We start from the raw sequence: 22,966 nt of genomic DNA, 5'->3' as shown, positions 1-22,966 counted from the left end.
TCAAAATTGGACAACAGAAGATTGGAAAAAAATTATTTGGAGTGATGAAACTCGAATTTCTATTTTTGGAAGCGATGGTGTTTGATATGTGCGAAGAAGGTCAGGCGAAGTTTGCCTTCCTGAGTGCATGACAGCAACAATGAAACACCCTCAAAGCATCATGATATGAAGTTGCATGTCTTGGTATGGTGTTGGACGAATGCAGGTTATTGATGGCATTATTAATGCAGAGTAATACATCAAAGAGGTCCTGGAACCATAGTTGATTCCATCAATAAGCGAATTAGCGGACAAAGGCACAGAATTTACTTTTCAACAGGATGGATCCCTATGCCATACAGCTTGTAAATGGTTCAATGACAAGAAAATTCCTCTGATTCCCTGGCCTGGAAATAGCCCTGACTTGAATCCCATCGCAAATCTGTGGTCAAGATTGAAACGCATGGTCTAGCGCAAGAATTCAAGCAACAAGCGAGGACTCATTGAGGCTATAATCAATTCCTGGCATCATTTGATCACAGAAGAGGATGTCAAAAGACTTGTAGAGTCAGTGCCTAGAAAGTGTCAGGCAGTAGTTAAGGCCAAAGGCTATCCAACATGTTATTGAAAAAGCACATTGTGACAAACTTGAAATTATAATTTTTATGCTATATAATAGCCAAGATGCATTATGGTACATTTCCAGCCAAAATTGAACTTATTTAAAGATTTTTTTTGTTAAGGCATCCATTTACTATATTAAATTTTACTTGTGCTATAACATTTTTAGAGATTTTTATATAAAAAGTACTTTAAACTGAAAAAGTTTGTAAAAATGTAAGGTGTATCCACAATTTTGGCCACCAGTGTACAGTATGTAGAACATGCTGTATGTCTACAATGAGTAAGGCTGGCCATAGACGGGCCATTTATCCGCCGAATTGTCGGCCAATAAATGAAAAATCGGTCATTGCTGCCATGGATGCTGCCACCAATGCTTACAAAAAAAGTCCGTTTTTCGTGGATTTTCCAGCATGACCGATAAAAAGAAAGGAGAAGATCCGCGAAAAATGGCCGATGGCATTGTCCCACTAACGGTGTGAATATCAGCCTGATTTTTCGTTCGGACGAAAATGCGGCCGATAAACGACCCGTCTATGACCTGCATAAGAGGAGAAAGCAAAGGTGTAATAAAGGGATTATAGCTGCTATCTCTTGTACTAATAGTTAAGTAAAAGTCCATGAATGTCCATTAGCCCATTAGCTAGCAGCAGCATCAGCAAAAGCCATCCTCACAGTATGCCAGCTCTGTATATAGGGAGCAAGAAAGAAACAAGGGGAGGTGCCACTAAGTGCGTTGTTAAAAAAACCCATTTAATAGGCAAGTGGTGATGTGCATTCACAAAAAGAAGAAAGGAAAGTTGCATGTCATGAGTAAAAATCACCATCAATCCTTCCCAACCTACTGTGTATGATCCGTCTACGTGTCCCACTGAAGTCATAGATGGAAAGGTGGAAAGGAGCCAGGGATCCTCTCCACCTTTCCATCTGTGGCTTCAGTGGGACACGTAGATGGTTCCTATAGGTTTCTTTCTTAAAAGGACATAAATTTGAATGAATCTCTGTGTACGGGCTATTACATGTATAACTGAAGCTTCCTTTTCTAATCTCTGCAAGAACAAAATGACAGCTGTTGTTGGCTATAAGTTGACATTGTTGGTGTAGTAAACGTTTCTGTATTTCTCAAGGATATCCATATTTTTAAGGTGGTGCTACCATCATCCCATCTTATATAAATCAAATACTATGTTGTTTCCCCTCTTGTTTAATATTTGTTGTTTTTTTATTCATGTTAAAACCCCTATTTTCTCATCTTTTAAAAAATGTATTAAACAATATGTAGTAGAAGTTGGAAATTTTCAACCAGACACATTCTACAATGTTACAATTCCAGAATAAACCTAACTGGTCTGGTCATCAGGATCCCCTGTGTCAGCCAGGGGAGAGGAGGGAGCGCCAACAATAGATAGGTCATGGAAATCTATGGGTGATGTCACCACTCCAGCAGAAGTCGAGTGCTCACTCCTCTTCCCTGCAGCCGGTGCTGGCTGACACATAACCAGACTGCAGCAGCCTGAAAATAGGTAAGTATATACATCTTTCTTGCAGGCTAGTCAGCATTTTTAAGTTTAGGTAGGATTATCCCGGATCTCAGCTTTAACCAATTTCTGCAACATTACAAGACAAGTCCAGTTAAATGTTGTTATTTACTACTAGATATACCATGATCTGGATGAATAAAAGCCTTCACAGATGAATCCAAAAATGAAAAGGGCAGTTGACTTTGGATTGGTAGTTATAAGCAGCACAGCCAGTTTTTTTTTCTAGTTTTTATATATCAGCTTCCAGTTTCTTCCCCATGGCAGCAGATGGCTGCTTTGTAACGTTCCTGCTGTTTAAGAACAGAATCCAGCGGACACGCGAACCACTAATAACCAGTTAATAAGGAGATGTCTGACACATCCCCAGCAGCAGCCAGCAGCGAGATAATACACAGCATGATTTTATCTTTCCTGTGATTCGCGTGTTTGTCTCTAAGCAGAAGCCATGAAAGTGTGTCAGAAACTCTGCAACAATATACACCAGTGCCCATTCCCTCCTTGCACTCTGCAGTATAAAGACTCCCCTGACTTGTGCAGCTGCCGGTTGAAGGGAATTAAAATAAAATTGGATTCCGATGCCAGGAGGTGGGTGATAGAACTTAATTATAGCAATGAAACAAATTCTAGCTCCAATAAGTCTATAAATGTTATAGATCTGGAGAGTATTTCACAAAAAGAAATTATAGCCCATGGATGACTCCAGATGTTCCTGGGTACTCCAATGTCCATTCTTGTAGTTACCTTGAACTTTCTCCATTCTTCCATAATTATGAATGCAACCTTTTATTCCTACAGTAAATATCATCTAGCTGCTCAGAAAGTGAGGATGTGAGATGCTTCTGCAAGAAATGTTCAATACTCATCTATATAAGCCCTTATAGACTAGTACAAACAAGATAGGTAACCTTGTAGGGCCTAGCTGACAGTGAGAGACCTTCAATGTCAAGTCTGGAGGTTCATACATAAAGTGAAGGGGAACATATCGCACACACATCTTCAGAACGTAGATCCCACTCAATACTGGGAGCTTCCAGGTTTCAAGGATTGCACTTTCAGACAATGCATTCAAGCCATGCCCTAGGCTTTCTGATTGGGGGGGAGCATTTACAATTCAACTACATCCCTCTGCAGACACAAAGCAACAAACCCCCCCCCCCCCCAGTCTAAAAGCTCACGCCAATAGTCTTCAAACATTTTTCTCCAGGACCTCATCCTCTCTTTCTCAGGGTCTAGAACAGGGGTGGGCAAACTTTTTGACTTGAGGGCCGCAATGGGTTCATATATTGGACCCGGGGGCCGGACCAAGAGTAGATGAATGATGTGTATGTGTCATCCATAGTAAGTATAGTAATATTCCCCCATAGTAAGCATAGTAATTAATCCCCCATAGTAATTAATCCCCCATATAGTAATTAATCCCCCATATAGTAATTCATCCCCCATAGTAATTCATCCCCCATATAGTAATTCATCCCCCATAGTAATTCATCCCCCATATAGTAATTCGTCCCCCATATAGTAATTCGTCCCCCATATAGTAATTCGTCCCCCATAGTAATTCATCCCCCCTATAGTAATTCATCCCCCATAGTAATTCATCCCCCATATAGTAATTCATCCCCCATAGTAATTCATCCCCCATATAGTAATTCATCCCCCACATAGTAATTCATCCCCCATATTAATTCATCCCCCATATAGTAATTCATCCCCCATATAGTAAGTCCCCCATATAGTAATTCATTCCCCATATAGTAAGTCCTCCATATAGTAATTCATTCCCCATATAGTAAGTCCTCCATATAGTAATTCATCCCCCATATAGTAAGTCCTCCATATAGTAATTCATTCCCCATATAGTAAGTCCCCCATATAGTAATTCATTCCCCATATAGTAAGTCCCCCATATAGTAATTCATTCCCCATATAGTAAGTCCCCCATATAGTAATTCATTCCCCATATAGTAAGTCCCCCATATAGTAATTCATTCCCCATATAGTAAGTCCTCCATATAGTAATTCATTCCCCATATAGTAAGTCCCCCATATAGTAATTCATCCCCCATATAGTAAGTCCCCCATATAGTAATTCATTCCCCATATAGTAAGTCCTCCATATAGTAATTAATTCCCCATATAGTAAGTCCTCCATATAGTAATTCATTCCCCATATAGTAAGTCCTCCATATAGTAATTCATTCCCCATATAGTAAGTCCCCCATATAGTAATTCATCCCCCATATAGTAAGTCCCCCCCCTGTGTCAATTCACTTACCTTTGGTCCGCGCGTTCCTCTCGTATTCCCGCGCCGTTCTGGTCTTCAGGGAGGACTGTGAGAGGAGTTCGTCACGCTGCCCCGCCTACATCCTGACAGCTGCAGAGTCCTGACGTCCGAGAGGAGGGAGGGGGGCGGCCATCCGAGAGGGGGGGCGGCCATCCGAGAGGAGAGGAGGGGAGAGGAGGAGAGGAGGGAGGGGAGAGGAGGAGAGGAGGGAGGGGAGCGGGCGCCCGGCACACAGGAGAGCCGCATCTAAATTTGTAAAGAGCCGCGGCTTGCCGACCACTGGCCTTGCGGGAGCCTAGCTCCGCGGGCCGGATTAAAAGGTCCGCCGGGCCGTATACGGCCCGCGGGCCGTAGTTTGCCCATTGCTGGTCTAGAATCAGGAAGACGTTTTCCTACCTTGTGTGGCTACACTTACGTAGCCTCTTCACACCACACCTATTGCCCAGGCCTCCAAACCCCTGGCCAGGCTTCCATACCAGCACTGACTTCACTTTTCACCCAAAAATGCATTTGATCTGAATGCTCAGGAAATGTACTAATAACTTCTTATATGAAGAACATAGTAACATTTTGATTAGTGAGCATCAATTATAGTAATTTTATTCTTCTCAGACAGCTGCAGCACCTTCAGTTCTCAGCAACAGGAGGTCTTTCTCCTGAACTGAGGACTCAGAGAACAGAATCTAGGTTACTTTACAATATTTAGGGAAATAGAGGCAGTTCCTATTGGCTCTTGTAACGCAGGCTACTAGGTCAAAGGGTATACACTACATTACAAGTTCCCTATTTCTGGCAGTCAAAATTTGTGAATCCAGAGGGGTTTGTTGAGAACTCATGGCAGTGGCAACCCCAAGCCTCATCCCAGGTTTAGTGAAATTACAGTCCCAAACATTCATTCCCGGACTTATATTATCACACACATTTCTCCTGTACAGTGACATATATGCGAAATAAGGGTAATGAATATATTTTATACATTAGTAGGCCACCTACATTGCTTAGACAGCAGGGGAACCATCAAAGGATCCTCCTAGTCTCTATCCAGCCCCCTAGACTGGTGGGTCTGTGGCCTCCACTCTTGCCTTTACCGTTAATTCAGTCCTGCTTATAGCAGTAAGTATAGAGTAGTGTCAACAGCTGGATTTTCCCTAAATAGTTATTGGTCACACATTTTCCCTATTATCTCTACAAATACAGTCACCTTATATAGGTTTATATACACATGATCACAAAATCCCAAACTGGGCCTAGACCAGTAAAACAAGACAAAGTTCTATGTAATAGAGGAGATCCTAGCAAACTGAAATTGCTTTGTACACCAAAAGTTGTGTCAGCAGACAGGGAGAGTGACTAGAGATTGAGATGAGATGAAGGCTTAGCTGTTGACTATTGATGAAAAGTCAACATTTGCATATAATCAACAGCACTGTTTAGGTTGCACGCTTTGAGAGATGAGGTGTGTTTGAATCAGCTGACATAACAGAGATTGGGCACCATTGTGCTTACAAGCTTGGTGAAAGGTATGGCTTGTCAATGACATCATCCATTTTTTTTTAAATAAGCATGATATTTTTATCTGCTGTTATCCTTAAAGCGGACAGTCACACTCTAGAGAAGGGGTTGTCAACTTATGAGCTAAAGGGGGCTTCAAATGCAGTACTTCAAAATCTTCTTGTTTTATTCGAATGAGAGCAGCACGGTAGCCTTGACCCAATGCAATTCTTTTTGCATTAACAATTTTCAACAATATAAAAAATGCCCTACACACTAAATGGAAACATACACTCACTGGCCACTTTATTAGGTACACCTGTTCAATTGCATGATAACACAAATTACTAATCAGCCAATCACATGGCAGCAACTCAATGCATTTAGGCTTCTAGACATGGTGAAGATGAATTGCTGAACTTCAAACCAAGCATCAGAATGGAGAAGAAAGGAGATTTAAGTGACTTTGAACATGGCATGGTTGTTGGTGCCAGACAGGCTGGTCTGAGTATTTCAAAAACTGCTGACCTACTGGGATTTTCACACACAACCATCTCTAGGGTTTATAGAGAATGGTCCAAAAAAGAGAAAATATCCAGTGAGCGGCAGTTGTGTGGACAAAAATGACTTGTTGATGTCAGTGATCAGAGGAGAGTGGGCAGACTGGTTGCTGCAACATTCAGATGGTAGGGTCAGAATTTGTCAAAACAACATGAAAGCATGTAAAATAAAATAAGTGCAGCGCTTAAAATGTAAATAGTCCTGATGAATGTATAACATACAACTCATGCATAAGGTTACAGTCCACAATAAATATAAAGAGCTCAAGGAGACTTCAATATTCCCAAATTCATCACTTTCTCAAACTCGGTGAGAGGTAGGATCTCCTCTGGCCGATGCCGGCATCCGGCTTCCGTGTTCCGGTCCCTGCGAGCGTCGGGACGTACGGGAACCGGCGGGAAATTTTAAAAACTGTCATTTTTTAATAAACTAATATTACATTGTAAAACATTACTGTTTCAAAGCATTTCACATACATTTTGTCCCGAGTGCTTTGTCCTGTGCCCTGCCTGCATTTTTACTGTTCTTTCTGCCTGGAAACTGAGAAACGTCCATGGCGTCCAAAAAGCGTCCCTTTAGGTCAAAAGCGGTTTTAGATCAGCTAGAGAACAGCGATAGTAAATCAGAACCACTTGCAGAATTGAGTGATAATGATTCATGGAGAAATTCGTCATCAGACACTGAAAACGATTCTGCGACTTTGCTCAGTGATGTGCGAACTTGGCGCTATATTTCAAATTTCAGTGTTTTTGGTTTGATTATATTATTGAATTAAATGTATTATTATTATATTATTATTATTTATGATGATTTATTAAATTATAATTTATGATTTAGTGTTTCAAGTTTTATCATACCCGGGTTGTTTACTAGACTCTTGTTCGGACAGATTTCAGTGAGTTATTCCTAAAAATTACAGGCCTACAATAAAAAAACAACATATTTCCATGCAAAAAAAGTACCGCTTTCAGCACAGAAATTTGGACATAATCAGACTGCTAGGGAGGTTAATCCCCCAGAGCTCCCCTGGTGACTATCCCACTATATTGAAGAGGCTGCATCCATGTCCTTAAAGTGGACCTCCGGTTGAATATCCATCCATCCCGGGCTGATTCCATTTCCATCCTGAGAGGGACCCCCTGGCAGACCTCCATTTATTTATACACTGCGCAATACCTTTTGCGCGTCCGGTGAGTACGCATTTTATCCATGTCCTTCCTCTCACCGAGTTTGAGAAAGTGATGAACTTGGGAATATTGAAGTCTCCTTGAGCTCTTTATATTTATTGTGGCCTGTAATCTTATGCATGAGTTGTATGTTATACATTCACCAGGACTATTTACATTTTAAGCGCTGCACTTACTTTATTTCATATGTCTCTTGGAAGGTTTTATGGTTTCTTTTATTGTGTATGGCTGCTTTTATGTTGAGCGCTCGCTGGGTTTTTTGTCTTAACATGAAAGTATGGATCCATCCTGCCTTGTATCAATGGTTCAGGCTGGTGGTGGAGGTGTAATGGTGTGGGGGATATTTTCTAAGCACTAACAAGGTGTACCTAATAAAGTGGCCGGTGAGTGTATTGCAATAAATACAGTAAGGTATAAAAGTGAAATATGTTGATTCCTTCTTATTGTGTTTGGGTTGGATGGAGCAGGGGCGGACTGACAACTCATGGGGCCCCTGGGCAATAGGGGATCATGGGGCCCCTGTGTCCTTGTCCAAACTCAAAAAAGCCTATGAAAAAGGTACCAGGGGCATCTCATGGGGCCCCCTACTGACCCCGGGCCCTCGGACAGTGCCCACGTTTCCAAATGGTCAGTCCGCCCCTGGGATAGAGGTGGATCCATCAGAATCTCTGTATCATAACATAACAAATGAATCCAAAGTTAATTCCTTCTACTCATTACTTTTGAATTAACGCAACGCCAGTCAATATCATTCAATCAGCTCATTCCATTTCACACATATGCGGTTTAGAAACGATTCCCATAGAAGTCAATAGCCTGTGATCCACACCTGAACCTGGCTGCACTGCTCAGAAACCCTACAGGACTCTCTCAAAGCACACTGAATCCGCACCAAAGCAATGTTTTTTCACATGTCATGCGGATTTGATGTGTTTCAAACCGCATCCAATCCACATATATGTGAACCGGCACTTAAGAGTGCATAAGTAATCGAAATAACTAATTAATGCGTAAACAAATACAGCCAATCTTCCAAAATAATTTCCGTAAATATGAATCGATTCTGAACAGCGAATATACTAAACAAATCTGAAATTCAGAAAACGAAACATTCTAACATAACGAGTATGATGAAACAAGATGATTTACTTAACCACTTGCCCACTGCACTATAGGAGATGTACTGCTACAGGACAGCATGGCTGCGCAAAATCACATATATATATATATATATATATATATATATATATATATATATATATACGTGATTTGCATTTCCGGTTGCCGCTATTGGCTGCTGGGGATGTCAATCACCGGGTCCCGGCCAGGAATCATCGGCAGGACTGAGAGGGGAGAGATCTGTGTGTAAACAACACAGGCCTCTCTCCTGTCAGCATGCACATGCTGCTTTGTATCTCTGCACAGCATGTCTCCCAAGTAAAACACAACAGAGCACAGTTAGTAAAACACACAAAACACACTGGTAACCCTTTGATCGCCCCAGATGTTAACCCCTATTCAGTGCCATTAGTACAGTGTCAGTGCTTTTTATTAGCACTGATCACTGAATTAGTTGCACTGGGGATATCAGCGGCAGTTATTCAGTCCCCCCCCAGTGTCAGAATGCCCGCCGCAAGTCACTGATTGTCGCCATTACTAGTTTAAAAAAAAGGTTTAAAATAAAGTTTAAAAAAAAAACCTCACATAAACCAAATAATATACACTTATTGGGATTTGTTTCAGCAAACACATGCAACCGAATACAATTTGGCCTAAATTTATGAAGAAATTTTATTTTTCTAATTTTTGTTGGATATGTTTTATAGCAAAAAGTCAAAAATATATATATTTTTTCAAAATGGTTGGTCTTTTTTTTAGTTTATAGAGCAAAAAATAAAAAACGCAGAGGTGATCAAATATCACCGAAAGAAAGCTCTGTTTGTGGGAAAAAATGGCATAAATTTAACTTATGCACAGCGTTGCATGACTGCACAATTGTTAAATTAACGTATCACCGTATTGCAAAAAATGGCCTGGTCAGGAAGGGAGGTAAATTCTCTAGAGGGTAAGTGGTTAAAGTTTTACTAAACCCCCAACAGTAAAATCAGTCTGTATATGCAGCAAAGCATGCTTGTTATACTTACTGTGGAACCTAAGGGGTTAATCCTTGTGTAAAAAGGCTGTTTGATCCTGTGTTCTCTGAGCCTTAGGAGTCACTCTGCACATGCTCAGTTTGGTGTGTATTGCTGGAGATTTTGTTTTTTTTTCTTATTAGAGTGCATGTGATTAGCACAGGGCCAATCAGCATTGTCCAGACAGAGGGTCAGGGGTTATACAGCCTCACAGGACAATCAGGGGAGAATGAAAACTCCTTCTACAAGCTTTAACCAGTACACTGCTAGACACTGATAGTAGTCACAAGACTGCTATATACTGCTGATTAGAAAAGGAATTTAGCAGTTTATATTTACTAAAATAATTGCATTTCCATGTTCTGTGTACTGTTGGAGACCAGATATAGTGGATGCAGGGTTTGTGAGTTTAGTAACACTTTAACGAATTAATCAGAAACAAAATAAAACAAATTTTCTCATGGTGCAGTCCACTAGGAACATTATAACAGATAAACGTTTGCACAGGCACAAAGTACAGGAAGTTATGAGCTCACTGGATTTCTGGCAGAGTCAGTGGAGTTTTTTGTTACATTTTTAAACAGATATAACAAAATGCTTTTAAAGGTATATATTTAACAGATGTAAATTAAGAATTCATTCTTAGAGTTAAAAAGTTATGGTATAAATCAATTATATATATATATATATATATATATATATATATATATATATATTAAACTGCAAATTAATCCATGAATTAGTGATAAATCATTCAAGGTACTAAATACGTGACACGTCAAGTGGTAATGTGCAAAACCTGGTCCCAAATATGGACCTATATAAAGTGCAAATGAACGCACACACAATCCCAAATAGGGATAAATAAAGTGATACAGTAAATACCAAACGATAAAATTGCTGAAAGTGACTAGTGCTATTACCTCCCAATAAAAAAACTGGTAAATATGTATGAAATAAACACATCAAGTGATAACGTGCAAAAACTGGTCCCAAATTTGGACCTATATTAAAGTGCAAAAAACCCACAATCCCAAAATAGGGATAAATAAAGTGATATAGTGAGTACCAATCAATAAACTCGCTGAAAGTGACTGGTGCTAATGCCTCCCACAATATATAAAAAAACTGATAAATACATATGAAATAAATAACTAGCAATAAATAAATACAGTCCAAAAAATGTGCAAAAAATATGTGCAGAAAAATCAGTGCAAAAATGCAGATAACCGTGCTTCAGATTTCCACTCCAAATCCTTTTAGTGCTTGTGCGACACTCAGGTGGATCAGTATCCATAAATGGCTAGATTGCTTCCTCACCTCCTTCCCGTGACTCCTAAGGGCCTCAACGCTTTATACAGCAGACAACTCCACACCATGTGGCATCACAACCAGGCTCCAATGCCTCCACTTAACCTCTACTGATGATTTCCTTACAGCACTGGCTCTCTGTTCAAGCTGTGGTCACCGCAGTACAACTCATAGGTACGTATCATTATACCAGGGCCATAGAAAAGTAAGCAGAAGAGACCTCCATAGTGGAACTCTATTTATTAGATAAATGCCAATAAAAATCGCCAAATGGACACTCACAGTATTGTAGGTTCACATAAGCAGTTTTCCCATATGCTATGGGTGTACTGTAGGGCACTGGGTGTAGTAAGATGGCGTCAACCGGAAGTGCGTCACCGTGCTCTGGTTGATGCCATCTTACTACACCCAGTGCCCTAAAGTACACCCATAGCATATGGGAAAACTGCTTATGTGAACCTACAATACTGTGAGTGTCCATTTGGCGATTTTTATTGGCATTTATCTAATAAATAGAGTTCCACTATGGAGGTCTCTTCTGCTTACTTTTCTATGGCCCTGGTATAATGATACGTACCTATGAGTTGTACTGCGGTGACCACAGCTTGAACTGAGAACCAGTGCTGTAAGGAAATCATCAGTAGAGGTTAAGTGGAGCCATTGGAGCCTGGTTGTGATGCCACATGGTGTGGAGTTGTCTGCTGTATAAAGCATTGAGGCCCTTAGGGGTCGCGGTAAGGAGGTGAGGAAGCAATCTAGCCATTTATGGATACTGATCCACCTGAGTGTCGCACAAGCACTAAAAGGATTTGGAGTGGAAATCTGAAGCACGGTTATCTGTATTTTTGCACTGATTTTTCTGCACATATTTTTTGCACATTTTTTGGACTGTATTTATTTATTGCTAGTTATTTATTTCATATGTATTTATCGGTTTTTTTGACATCTTGTGGGAGGCATTAGCACCAGTCACTTTCAGCGAGTTTATTGATTGGTACTCACTATATCACTTTATTTATCCCTATTTTGGGATTGTGGGTTTTTTGCACTTTAATATAGGTCCAAATTTGGGACCAGTTTTTGCACATTATCACTTGATGTGTTTATTTCATACATATTTACCAGTTTTTTTATTGGGAGGTAATAGCACTAGTCACTTTCAGCGATTTTATCGTTTGGTATTCACTGTATCACTATTTATCCCTATTTGGGATTGCGTGTGCGTTCATTTGCACTTTATATAGGTCCATATGTGGGACCAGGTTTTGCACATTACCACTTGACGTGTCACGTATTTAGTACCTTGAATGATTTATCACTAATTCACGGATTAATTTGCAGTTTAATATATATTTATTTATTATTTATTGATATTTATTTATAGCGCTTCACCACCATTATTTATTACTACTTTAAATCTTTGGTATAAGTAAAGGTGATAGCTGCTTGTGTGTGTATATATTTAATTATATCTGTTGAGCGTAGGAGGATTTTATCCTATTTTAATTCTTAGAGTTCACATTCACTTTGATGAGGTCACTGTTGATCTCACTTTTCTGAATATTGCCTGGTTGTAATGCTGACCCTTTTGCATCATTATTTTGAGTCAATGACCTGGACCAAGCATAAAGGCATGGCATCTGACTTTTCCTACCTGCATACTTATCCTGGGTAAGGGACTTATCATTAAAGTCAGGCAGCTACCATTTTAAGAAAGTAGGTCAGCAAAAGTTCTCTCGTAGATTACTTTAAATTTAATCTAGACTGAGATGCACCTTTAAGAAGGGTAAAGCTAAAACAATTCAGGCATATATAACATGTACGCAATGCAAGGTTTTATTATCAGAATATCATCACATATTCCCTATGCATGCCACTTACCAGTAGTGAAGATAATATTCCTAGGATCCTGAAAAAAAAAAAAAAGTGTAATGAAACCACATGCTTGAAATTGCTTTGTGTCAGGAATCCAATCAGAGACTCCTTAAGTCGCCTAAATTTAATTATTAAGACACAGAAACACTGACAAGGCAAATAGTGACAAATGACATATTATTCTGCATGAATCTTCATTTATTCAGCACCCCGATCCTCGATCTCCTGTCATCTCCAGGATAAAATATGTGACAAATATTGTTCCGTCATTTCTTTTGATAAATGTGCACTGTGAAATGAATGTCCTCTTGTTTTCCTTGCATTGAACTCTAATCTCTACATAAAAGTCATTTTCCACTAAAGGGAGACATGCTTGATGCCATTAACACTTAAAAGGGATTTCCATTTCCAAGCTCACACAATATGGTGTTTCTTAGATGTATATTTTTGCCCTGAAAAATGATAACTGGGCATGTGGACATTTATGTTAGCCCTATTCAGTGGAACAGGGGTCTTCAAACTTTCTAAACAATAGGACAGTGTACTGTCCTTCAGACTTTAGGGGGCCAGACTGTGGTCAATCAGAGTCGTAAATGTCTCAGGCTTGGTGGTCAATGGGAGTAAAAAAAATGAAATAGCATCTGTGGTCAATAGGAGAAGGAAGAGTTCTCCATCATTGGTGTCAGTAGAAGGAATAGTGCCCCATCATTGGCGTCAGCGGGAGGAATAGTACGCCATCATTGGAGTCATGTCCCATCCTTGCCATCAATAGTCAATAGTGCCCCATCATTGGTAACAGTGTGATGAATAGTCCCACATTATTGGTATCAGTAGGATGAATAGTGCCACATTATTGCTATAAGTGGGGGACACTGTTGGTGTCAATGGGAGGGATAATGTATCGTATGATTGGTAAGAATTGTGCCCTAAGGGCCAGAGAAAGGCTAGCAAAAGAAAGTTTGGAGTCCATTGCAGTGGAGCATTGTAAAGTGGAACTAAAGTTACATAATAACATATTGGTAGCAGGTAGGGTCTTATGATTAAAAAAAAAAGGCTCCTTTCCTGCTTTTAATTTTGAATTAATCACATACTAGCATACAGATATCAAGGGTAAGAGGTGTGTGCAGGTACAAGCAAGCTCCTATGCACATTTGTAAGATACAGTTGCAAGAAAAAGTATGTGAACCCCTTGGGATTATGTGGAGTTTTGCATGAATTGGGCATAAAATGTGCTCTGAATGTCATCTAAGTCACAACAATAGAAGAACACAGTCTGCTGAACATAATACTACACAAACATTAGATGTTGCCATGGTTTAATTGCACATAACATGTAAACATTCACAGTGCAGGGAGGAAAAAGTATGTGAACCTTTGGACTTAATAACTGGTTGACCCTCCTTTGGCAGCAATAACCTCAACCAAACATTTCCTGTAGTTGCAGATCAGACCTGCACAACGATCTGGAGTCATTTTGGACCACTCCTCTTCACAAAACTTCACAAAACTGTTTCAGTGTAGCAATATTCTTGGGATGTCTGGTGTGAATCGCTCTCTTAAGGTCATGCCACAGCATTTCAATCGGGTTGAGGTCAGGACTCTGACTGGGCCACTCCAGAAGGCGTATTCTGTGCTGTTGCAGCCATTGTTTTGTTGAATTACTTGTATGCTTTGGGTCATTGTCCTGTTGCATCACCCATCCTCTGCGGAGCTTCAGTGGTCGGACAGATGGTTGTACGTTTTCCTGCAAAATGTCTTGATAAACTCTGGAATTTATTTTCCCATCAATGACAACAATCCGTCCAGGCCCTGAGGCAGCAAAGCAGCCCCAAACCATGATGCTCCCTCCGCCATGTTTTACAGTGGGGATGAGGTTTTGATGTTGGTGTGCTGTGCCTTTTTTTCTCCACACATAGTGTTGTGTGTTCTTCACAAACAACTCAATCTTGGTGTCATCTGTCCACAGTATATTTTGCCAGTAGTGCTGTGGAACATCCAGGTGCTCTTTTGCAAACTTCAAACGTGCTGCAATATTCTTTTTGGACAGCAATGGCTTCCTCCGTGGTGTCCTCCCATGTACTCCATTCTTGTTTCATGTTTTCCTTATTGTAGATGTGTCAACAAAAATGTTAGCATGTGCCAGAGATTTCTGTAGGTCTTTAGCTGACACTCTGGGATTCTTGTTTACCTCATGCAGCATTCTGCGCTGTGCTCTTGCAGTCATTTTTACAGGACGACCACGCCTAGGGAGAGTAGCAACAGTGCTAAACTTTCTCCATTTGTAGACAGTCTGTCTTACCTTGGACACATGAACATCAAGGCTTTTGGAGATACTTTTGTAACCCTTTCCAGCTTCATGCAAGTCAACAATTCTTGATCGTAGGTCTTCTGAGAGCTCTTTTCTGCGAGGCATGGTTCACATCAGACAGTGCTTCTTGAAACCAGTAAACCCAAAACAGGTGTGTGTTTTTTAAAGGGCAGGACAGCTGTCAGCAACACATCCAATATCATCACACTGATTGGAGTCAAGGTTGGCTCACTCCTGGCTCCAATTAGCTCTGGGAGAAGTCATTAAGCTAGGGCCTCACATACTTTTTCCTCCCTGCACTGTGAATGTTTACATGTTATGTGCAATTAAACCATGGCAACATCTAATGTTTGTGTAGTATTATGTTTAGCAGACTGTGTTCTTCTATTGTTGTGACTTAGATGACGTTCAGAGCACATTTTATGCCCAATTCATGCAAAACTCCACGTAATCCCAAGGGGTTCACATACTTTTTCTTGCAACTGTATATATGATCAGTGGTCACCCAATAGCCAAACATGGACAACTCTTGACATCGTAAGTCTGCCCAAAATGTGCATATAATGACAAGCGTTGTGGAGACAACATGGAGATACAATTTCTCTTTAAATGGAATGCAGGACTTTTTTTTTTTACTTTTTTTTTATGCTTTACACTTGAAATTGTGCATATTTTATGTACAACAGCCCAACACACTTTTTATGTAAGTATTTTTTACCAGATAATCTAGAGCAGTGGTTTTCAATTTATGAGATGACATCACAAAAGGGACATAAAGTTCAAGATATCATTTCAACTCAATAGTGCATGAATGAACTCTAGGAAATGAGGGTCGGAGAGTGTGGACATGGTACATTTTTGGCTGGGGATGGCTGCAGAAGGCAATTCGAAACTCGGAAAATGTTACATGAGGCTAGTTGAGATCAATGCTATTACCCTAATGAATATTCCCACTACAGATTGCTGAGGTACAAGAACTGCACATCATATACCAAATGGATGCAGGTTGGGCACCAGGGATCTAGAGGCAGTAGCAGTGGAGGTCAGAGGGACCCCTTTACATGAACACTGTTAAATTTTTTCCTAAATGAGCAAAGTGACAGCATTCCTTTCAGTTCGCAGGGGTTGGGGGCTAAGTACTGGCCCTGGCATGTTGGCAGTTAGGTGAGGGGTTATGGGTTTCATTTTTGGGTATAGGTCAACTATTAAATGTTCAAGTATTAAGAGGCTAAGTTTTACAGACACTTTGCAGGTTTGATAGATATCAGTGAACTATGCTACTAAGACTATGCACCTTGGTTCAATTAAAGGCTAGCACCTGCAAGGGGGACTCCCTGTCACAGTACAGCATATACAGGCTTTATGTGATCTAATGTTAGAGTATAAGGTGTTACAGGATGTATGTGCGTCTTATGGATGCAGAGACCTGCATAGTGACTGAACAGGTTCTCATGAGTCAAATACATATGTAGCGCTAACCCCCTAATGGGCTGCTGATTTGGTCCCAAGGTTCTTTCCTCAATAACTGCTGTAACAGCCTCCTTCAAGTATCAGCCAGACATTCAGATCAAATTCCAAAAGGAAATCCCTCAGTCACCCTCAGAGCCACAGTTCAGTAGAATGGGAACTCCAGCTAGCTCAATTGGGACCTCAATGAGAAAAAAAAAGAAGCACAGCTGGACTGCGCAGAAGGGCAGCAGCTCTTCAGGTTGGGATCTTCTCCTCCTGGACAAGAAGACACCCTCCAGACCTCAAACTATTTATCCTACCTCCCAGCCACTTTCTGGGCACCCTCTCCCAGGGATTGGCTGGGACTGCGTCAATATTCATATTGTAGATTTGACTCTCCCAGATGGTACTTTCCAGAACCATCTAGAAGGCAGGGGGATGCAGTCAAACCTGAAGCCTGTGAAACAAAGAGAAGACCAGAGTAATCACAAGCAGCTCCACTGATTACAGGAGAGCTAAATAGCTAAATTTACCTAACCTAGCACCTATCTAGGAGGGGTCTACGCATACTGTACCAATGGCCATAATCTGAATTTGGCCAATTTTCTGGAAGTGTTTCATTTTTTCTTTCACAATCCTTTAAAGACAAATTCCAGGAAGATTAAAAGCAACACTGACCTCATTTTTGAACCGTGCCACGTTAAGTGCAGTGTATTCACTGTTGTAGTTTGTAGAAAAGTTGACAGCATTAATTACATGAGCTCCAACATGTATGGCTGTAAGGAAGCAAAGAAGATACATCAGCCTAAGTACTGAAGAAATGACAGACAGATTGAGAGAGATTTGTTAAAAGCAGTTTTAAAAAACGTGGAGGAAAACAGCACCCTTATTCTTACAGTAATAAAGACTGAGCCCACCCAAAACTGATACTTCAGATTTAGGTGAATGGGCTCAGGTTGAATCACACTGCAGACACATCTCAGTCTCTGCTTGTCTGCAATGATCATCCCAAAGGGGCATCTCTCTCTCTTTCTCCCTCTGTCTTTCTAGCAAATATCTACTTTATTATGTAAAATGCAGCAAGAGAATGGAGACCCCCTATTGGCAAAGCTTTTTCAAACTCAGAATAAATTGCAAAGTTCTATGGAGTTTCTCCAAGAAAGCCAAAAGAAGCATATTATTAAAATGATAAATGACTGCACCTCTAATCAGCTGACATTTTGTCAATAGCTGCCTGCATTTGTAAGAAACATTTGCATGCATGTGCCTATATGGATCGCATTTTCCGATGTTTAGCCAACATTATACCATATTTATAGAAGAACACTAGTCATAAAATACGAAAAACTCATTTAAGGATAAAATAAAACAGAAGAATTTGCTGCAATAATCACCTTCAATCCAGAACAGCACCCCTGCAGTACTTCTTTTCTGCCACTATATGTCCTCACTATTCAGGTTGAATGACAGCAAGCATCATTAAATCTACTTCTTCTGAGCTCAGGCTGACATGGTACCACCCCCAGCATGTGAATGGACAGTGAAAGAGAAGCAGCACAGCTGACATGGACAGTGAAAGAGAAGAAGGCTGATATGGTCCCACCCCAGCATGTGAGCAGACAGTGAAAGAGAAGAAGCAAGGCTGGCATGGACAGTAAAAGAGAAGCAGGCTGACATGGTCTCACCCCCAGCATGTGAGTGGACAGTGAAAGAGAAGCAGCAAAGTTGGCATGGACAGTGAAAGAGAAGCAGGCTGACATGGTCCCACCCCCAGCATGTGAGTGGACAGTGAAAGAGAAGCAGCATGGCTGACATGAACAGTGAAAGAGAAGCAGGCTGACATGGTCCCACCACCAGCATGTGAGTGGACAGTGAAAGAGCAGCAGCACAGCTGACATGGACATTGAAAGAGAAGCAGGCTGACATGGTCCCACCCTAGCATGCGAGAGGATAGTGAAAGAGAAGAAGCATGGCTGACATGAAGAGTGAAAGAGAAGCAGGCTGACATGGTCCCACCCCCAGCATGTGAGTGGACAATGAAAGAGAAGCAGCATAGCTGACATGGACAGTGAAAGAGAAGCAGTCTGATATGATCCGACCCCCAGCATGTGAGTGGACAGTGAAAGAGAAGCAGCAAGGCTGACATGGAGAGTGAAAGAGAAGCAGGCTGACATGGCCCCACCCCATCATGTAAGTGGACAGTGAAAGAGAAGCAGCATGGCTGACATGAACAGTGAAAGAGAAGAAGGCTGACATGGACCCACCCCTAACATGTGAGTGGACAGTGAAAGAGAAGCAGCACAGCTGACATGGACATGGAAAGAGAAGCAGGCTGACATGGTCCCACCCCCAGCATGTGAGTGGACAGTGAAAGAGAAGCAGCAAGGCTGACATGGACAGTGGGAAAGAAGCATGCTGACATGGTCCCACCCCCAGCATGTGAGTGGAAAGTGAAAGAGAAGCAGGAACTCATCTCTATGTCATTCTGCTTTCTCTCCTGTCAGCATGTTTCTTCTTTGATTGGTTCCATGTGCGGCTTCTTCCTATTCCAGCCTTAGCTTTGCTGTATGGAGACTATAAGACGCTGACACCAAGTCAAATGCAGGTGCCTACACTGCTTGCATTTAAAAATAAAGTACATTTAATGAATGTATTTATGAATACAGAACTGCACTGTGTCTTTGATATCTGCCTAGAGTTTGCCCTTAAAATACCGTGGAATTGGTCTATTTTAAACATATGTGGAAGATTAAGTGTGGCAATGCACGTTACATGTGCTGATGCGTTGCAGTTCCATTCATGTTGGACAGCATCCCAACGCACTTAAGCAGACCATAGACGAGTCGAAATCCGAAAGTTCTATTGAGCGGAAAATGAAAATAGCTCATACAACTGTGCCGTCAATTGTTCTGTTTTTCTGCTAAAAATCCATCATGTTGGATCAGGCACTTTCAATTGCAGCATGAAAATTGTGTGTTGCAGCTGGCACACGAGCGATGCGAAAAACGTACGATTCAAAATTTTCATTTGGTTTTCGTATCGTCTATGGACTGCTTAAAGTGTTACTAAACCCAGGACCCTGCATTCACTCTACCTGGTCTCTCACAGTACACAGAACATGAAAATGCTAATATTTTAGCAAATATAAACTGCTAATTACCTTTTCTCATTAGCAGTATATAGCAGTCCTGTGACTTCTATCCGTGTCCAGCAGAGCACTGGATAAAGCTTGTAGGAAGAGTTTTCATTCTCCTCTGATTGTCCTATGAGGCTGCATGATCCCTGACCCTCTGTCTGGACAGTGCTAATTGGCCCTGTGCCGATCACATGCACCCTCCCAAAGAAAAAAAACTCTCTAGCAATACACACCAAACTGAGCATATGCAGAGTGACTTCAAGAGCTCTGTGCTATCAGTAGATGGATTGGGGACAGTAGAAGAATGGGAGAATCAGAGAAGACAGGATCAAACAGCCTTTTTACGCAATGCAGAGGATTAACCCCTTAGGTTCCACAGTGAGTATAACAAGCATGCTCTACTGCATATACAGACTGATTTTACTGTTGTGGGTTTAGTAACACTTTAATAAACATTCCCCAATGTCTAATAAGGGAATCTCAGCAAATCTCCATCACAAGGCAATTCCCTGACTGAGGACTGAGGGACATTGTTGTAACATCTTTGAACATGATTAAATCCACTGCTAAACGCATATGGCTGCTTGTCTCATGATATCATAAAACAGAAGAGTGAAAAGCTTGATGTCCCATAAGGAGGAATTCAGCGACCATGAGCCACAGAGCTGGCAGGGAGCTCCAAGCCCATTGAGACGGAATTAGTCTGCAGTGTGTATTGTCACAAGTGAAACAGTGAAGAGGTCACATGACACCGCTATCCGTAGATAACTGACTTCAGTATCAGCAGCTAGATAATTACCAATTGTGGTTCTCCCATCTGCTGTGGACTTATAGCCAGACAATGACATCATCTGCAATCTGCAGGAGGTTTTGACTCAGTTTAATAAAGGGAAAATGAAATGCAGCAAAGCGAGGCATAAAAATGCCTTTTGGTTTGTTTATGTATTTTAAAAAAATTTCATTCAGTTATTGTAACTACTTGAGATCTGTCTCACCCTCTGCTAACTGCCGATCTCCTCCACTTGTGTGGAGCCCCAGAACGAGGGAGATTATCAGTGGTCTTGTATGTCTTCCATTTTCTAATTATTGCTCCCACAGTTCATTTGTTCACACCAAGCTGCTTGCCTATTGCAGATTCAGTCTTCCCAGCCTGGTGCAGGTCTACAATTTTGTTTCTGGTGTCCTTCGACAGCTCTTTGGTCTTCACCATAGTGGAGTTTGGAGTGTGACTGTTTGAGGTTGTGGACAGGTGTCTTTTATACTGATAACAAGTTCAAACAGGTGCCATTGATACAGGTAATGAGTGCAGGACAGAGGAGCCTCTTAAAGAAAAAGGTACAGGTCTGTGAGAGCCAGAAATCTTGCTTGTTTGTAGGTGACCAAATACTTATTTTCCACCATAATTTGCAAATAAATTCTTTCCAAATCAGCCAATGTGATTGTCTGGATTTTTTTTCTCATTTTGTCTCTCATAGTTGAGGTCTACCTATGATGCCAATTACAGGCCTCTCTCATCTTTTTTAAGTGGGAGAACTTGCACAATTGGTGGCTGACTAAATACTTTTTTGCCCCACTGTATGTTACAATATGATTGTACAATCTTCTTTAGATCTACCAGTAGCTACGCATTACAAGGCCTGCTTGATGGGTACAAATTGACTGGATTGTTTAAGTGTGACATCATGTGACAAAGACAGCAATAAAAACCTGACAGGGGGTATAATCCATCTCTACTCCATCCTTAGTTTTGCCTTTAGTCAAGGCAGTGGATAAGGGGGTACCACAAGTCCTCCTGTACGGGGTCCAGGCCTGCAGGGGGGCCCAGGCAGCTGGGTGAATCAGATGTGAGCAGAAAGGGTGAATGGGGCAGTTACTGGAACCAATCCCCAGTATGGCTCTCCCTGCAGCAGCTGAAAGCTGGCTTCCCCTCTCTCTTCTTTCAGCTGCTGCAGAGAGAAACATGCAGGGGATCAGTTCCAGTAATTTACCAGTGCCTTCCATTCCTGAATTCTCTCTCTTTTCAGCTGCTGCAGAGAGAAACATACAGGGGATCGGTTTCAGTAATTTACTAGTGCCTTCCATTCCTGAATGAACACAGTGAGTGATCGTTGCCGATCACTCAGTGTGTTCATTCATAACTGAAGCCCAGTAAACTATGGTTTTTTTGTTGGGAATGGGGGGGGGGGGGGCTGTTAGGTTGGCTTTATGGGGCCCTGTGGTTTGGGGGGGTCCTGTCAGGTTGGCTGTAAGGGGCCAGGTGGTTTCTAACAGCAGCCCTGCCTTTAGTTATACTTTACATAAATGAGCCCCAGTTGATAATTGATTATGTGTTTTTCCATATTTAGGTTTCTATGCATTAAAGTTGAGAAACTGATCCAAAAAGATAGAGACTCTTCCACATTGGCTATTATATTTTTACATTCCTCAAATACCTTATGTCTGGACCACTACATATTTAATTTATTTATTTCCTTTACTAAATTGACTTCACCGTTTTATGGGCTATTTACCTCATGTTTTTGGTTTGTGAGGTAAATAACTCAGAAGGCTCACAAGATAATTGGAGAAAATGTATCACTTGATTCAATTATCTCATGAGATATTCTTTAGTGAATTGAACCCCCAGCCCTTCCCAAGCAAAATGTTGCCAGGCATATACTGCAGCCAAGGCACCAGGGATGCAATTGGAGAACTGGGAACAAATTCAGAGACACTTTTTTCCACGAGACAACCTGAAATCTGGACTGTCTCCAAAAACTGGGGACATCTGGTCACCCTATTGTAACATGTATGGTCAGCTTTAGCATGATGAAAGAACCCTAAGGGTGGTACATGCACCTTCTGATCTTCTTCAGGCAGGTACCCTGGGGGGTACACAAATGTGGCCTCTATTGAGAGGGGCAGGGTAATTATTTTTGGAGCACACTGCCAGTGTAGCTTTTCCCAGGACAGGCCATGCCCCATTTATTAATGCTGCTGAGATCATATGTTAGGCACATGTTCTAGAAACTAAATCAATTTCCGCTAGCTCAGAAGTATCTCATGTGTCATTGGGTAGAGGAGATGTTGAAAAGTGAAAACAACCCATACT

General features: G+C 41.2%; 1 protein-coding gene across 3 annotated transcripts in view; it reads right to left on the bottom strand.

Annotated features, from left to right (window-relative positions):
* The window catches only part of NOX4 (NADPH oxidase 4), a 352,340-nt gene that overhangs the window by 229,847 nt on the left and 99,527 nt on the right, over positions 1 to 22,966 (bottom strand). For all 3 annotated transcript variants that reach the window (XM_089656614.1, XM_089656605.1, XM_089656621.1), the window contains exons 5-6: positions 17,418 to 17,515; positions 12,989 to 13,016 (exon numbers count right to left, since the gene is read on the bottom strand). In XM_089656614.1, coding sequence (XP_089512740.1) covers positions 12,989 to 13,016; positions 17,418 to 17,515 — 126 coding nt within the window. The remainder of the gene's footprint in view (positions 1 to 12,988; positions 13,017 to 17,417; positions 17,516 to 22,966) is intronic.

Source organism: Staurois parvus, unplaced genomic scaffold (assembly GCF_062004578.1).
Source record: "Staurois parvus isolate SC_StPar_1 unplaced genomic scaffold, SC_StPar_1.0 ptg000027l, whole genome shotgun sequence".
Classification (NCBI taxonomy): Eukaryota; Metazoa; Chordata; class Amphibia; order Anura; family Ranidae; genus Staurois; species Staurois parvus.
This window is presented reverse-complemented; position numbering and strand designations above follow the sequence as displayed.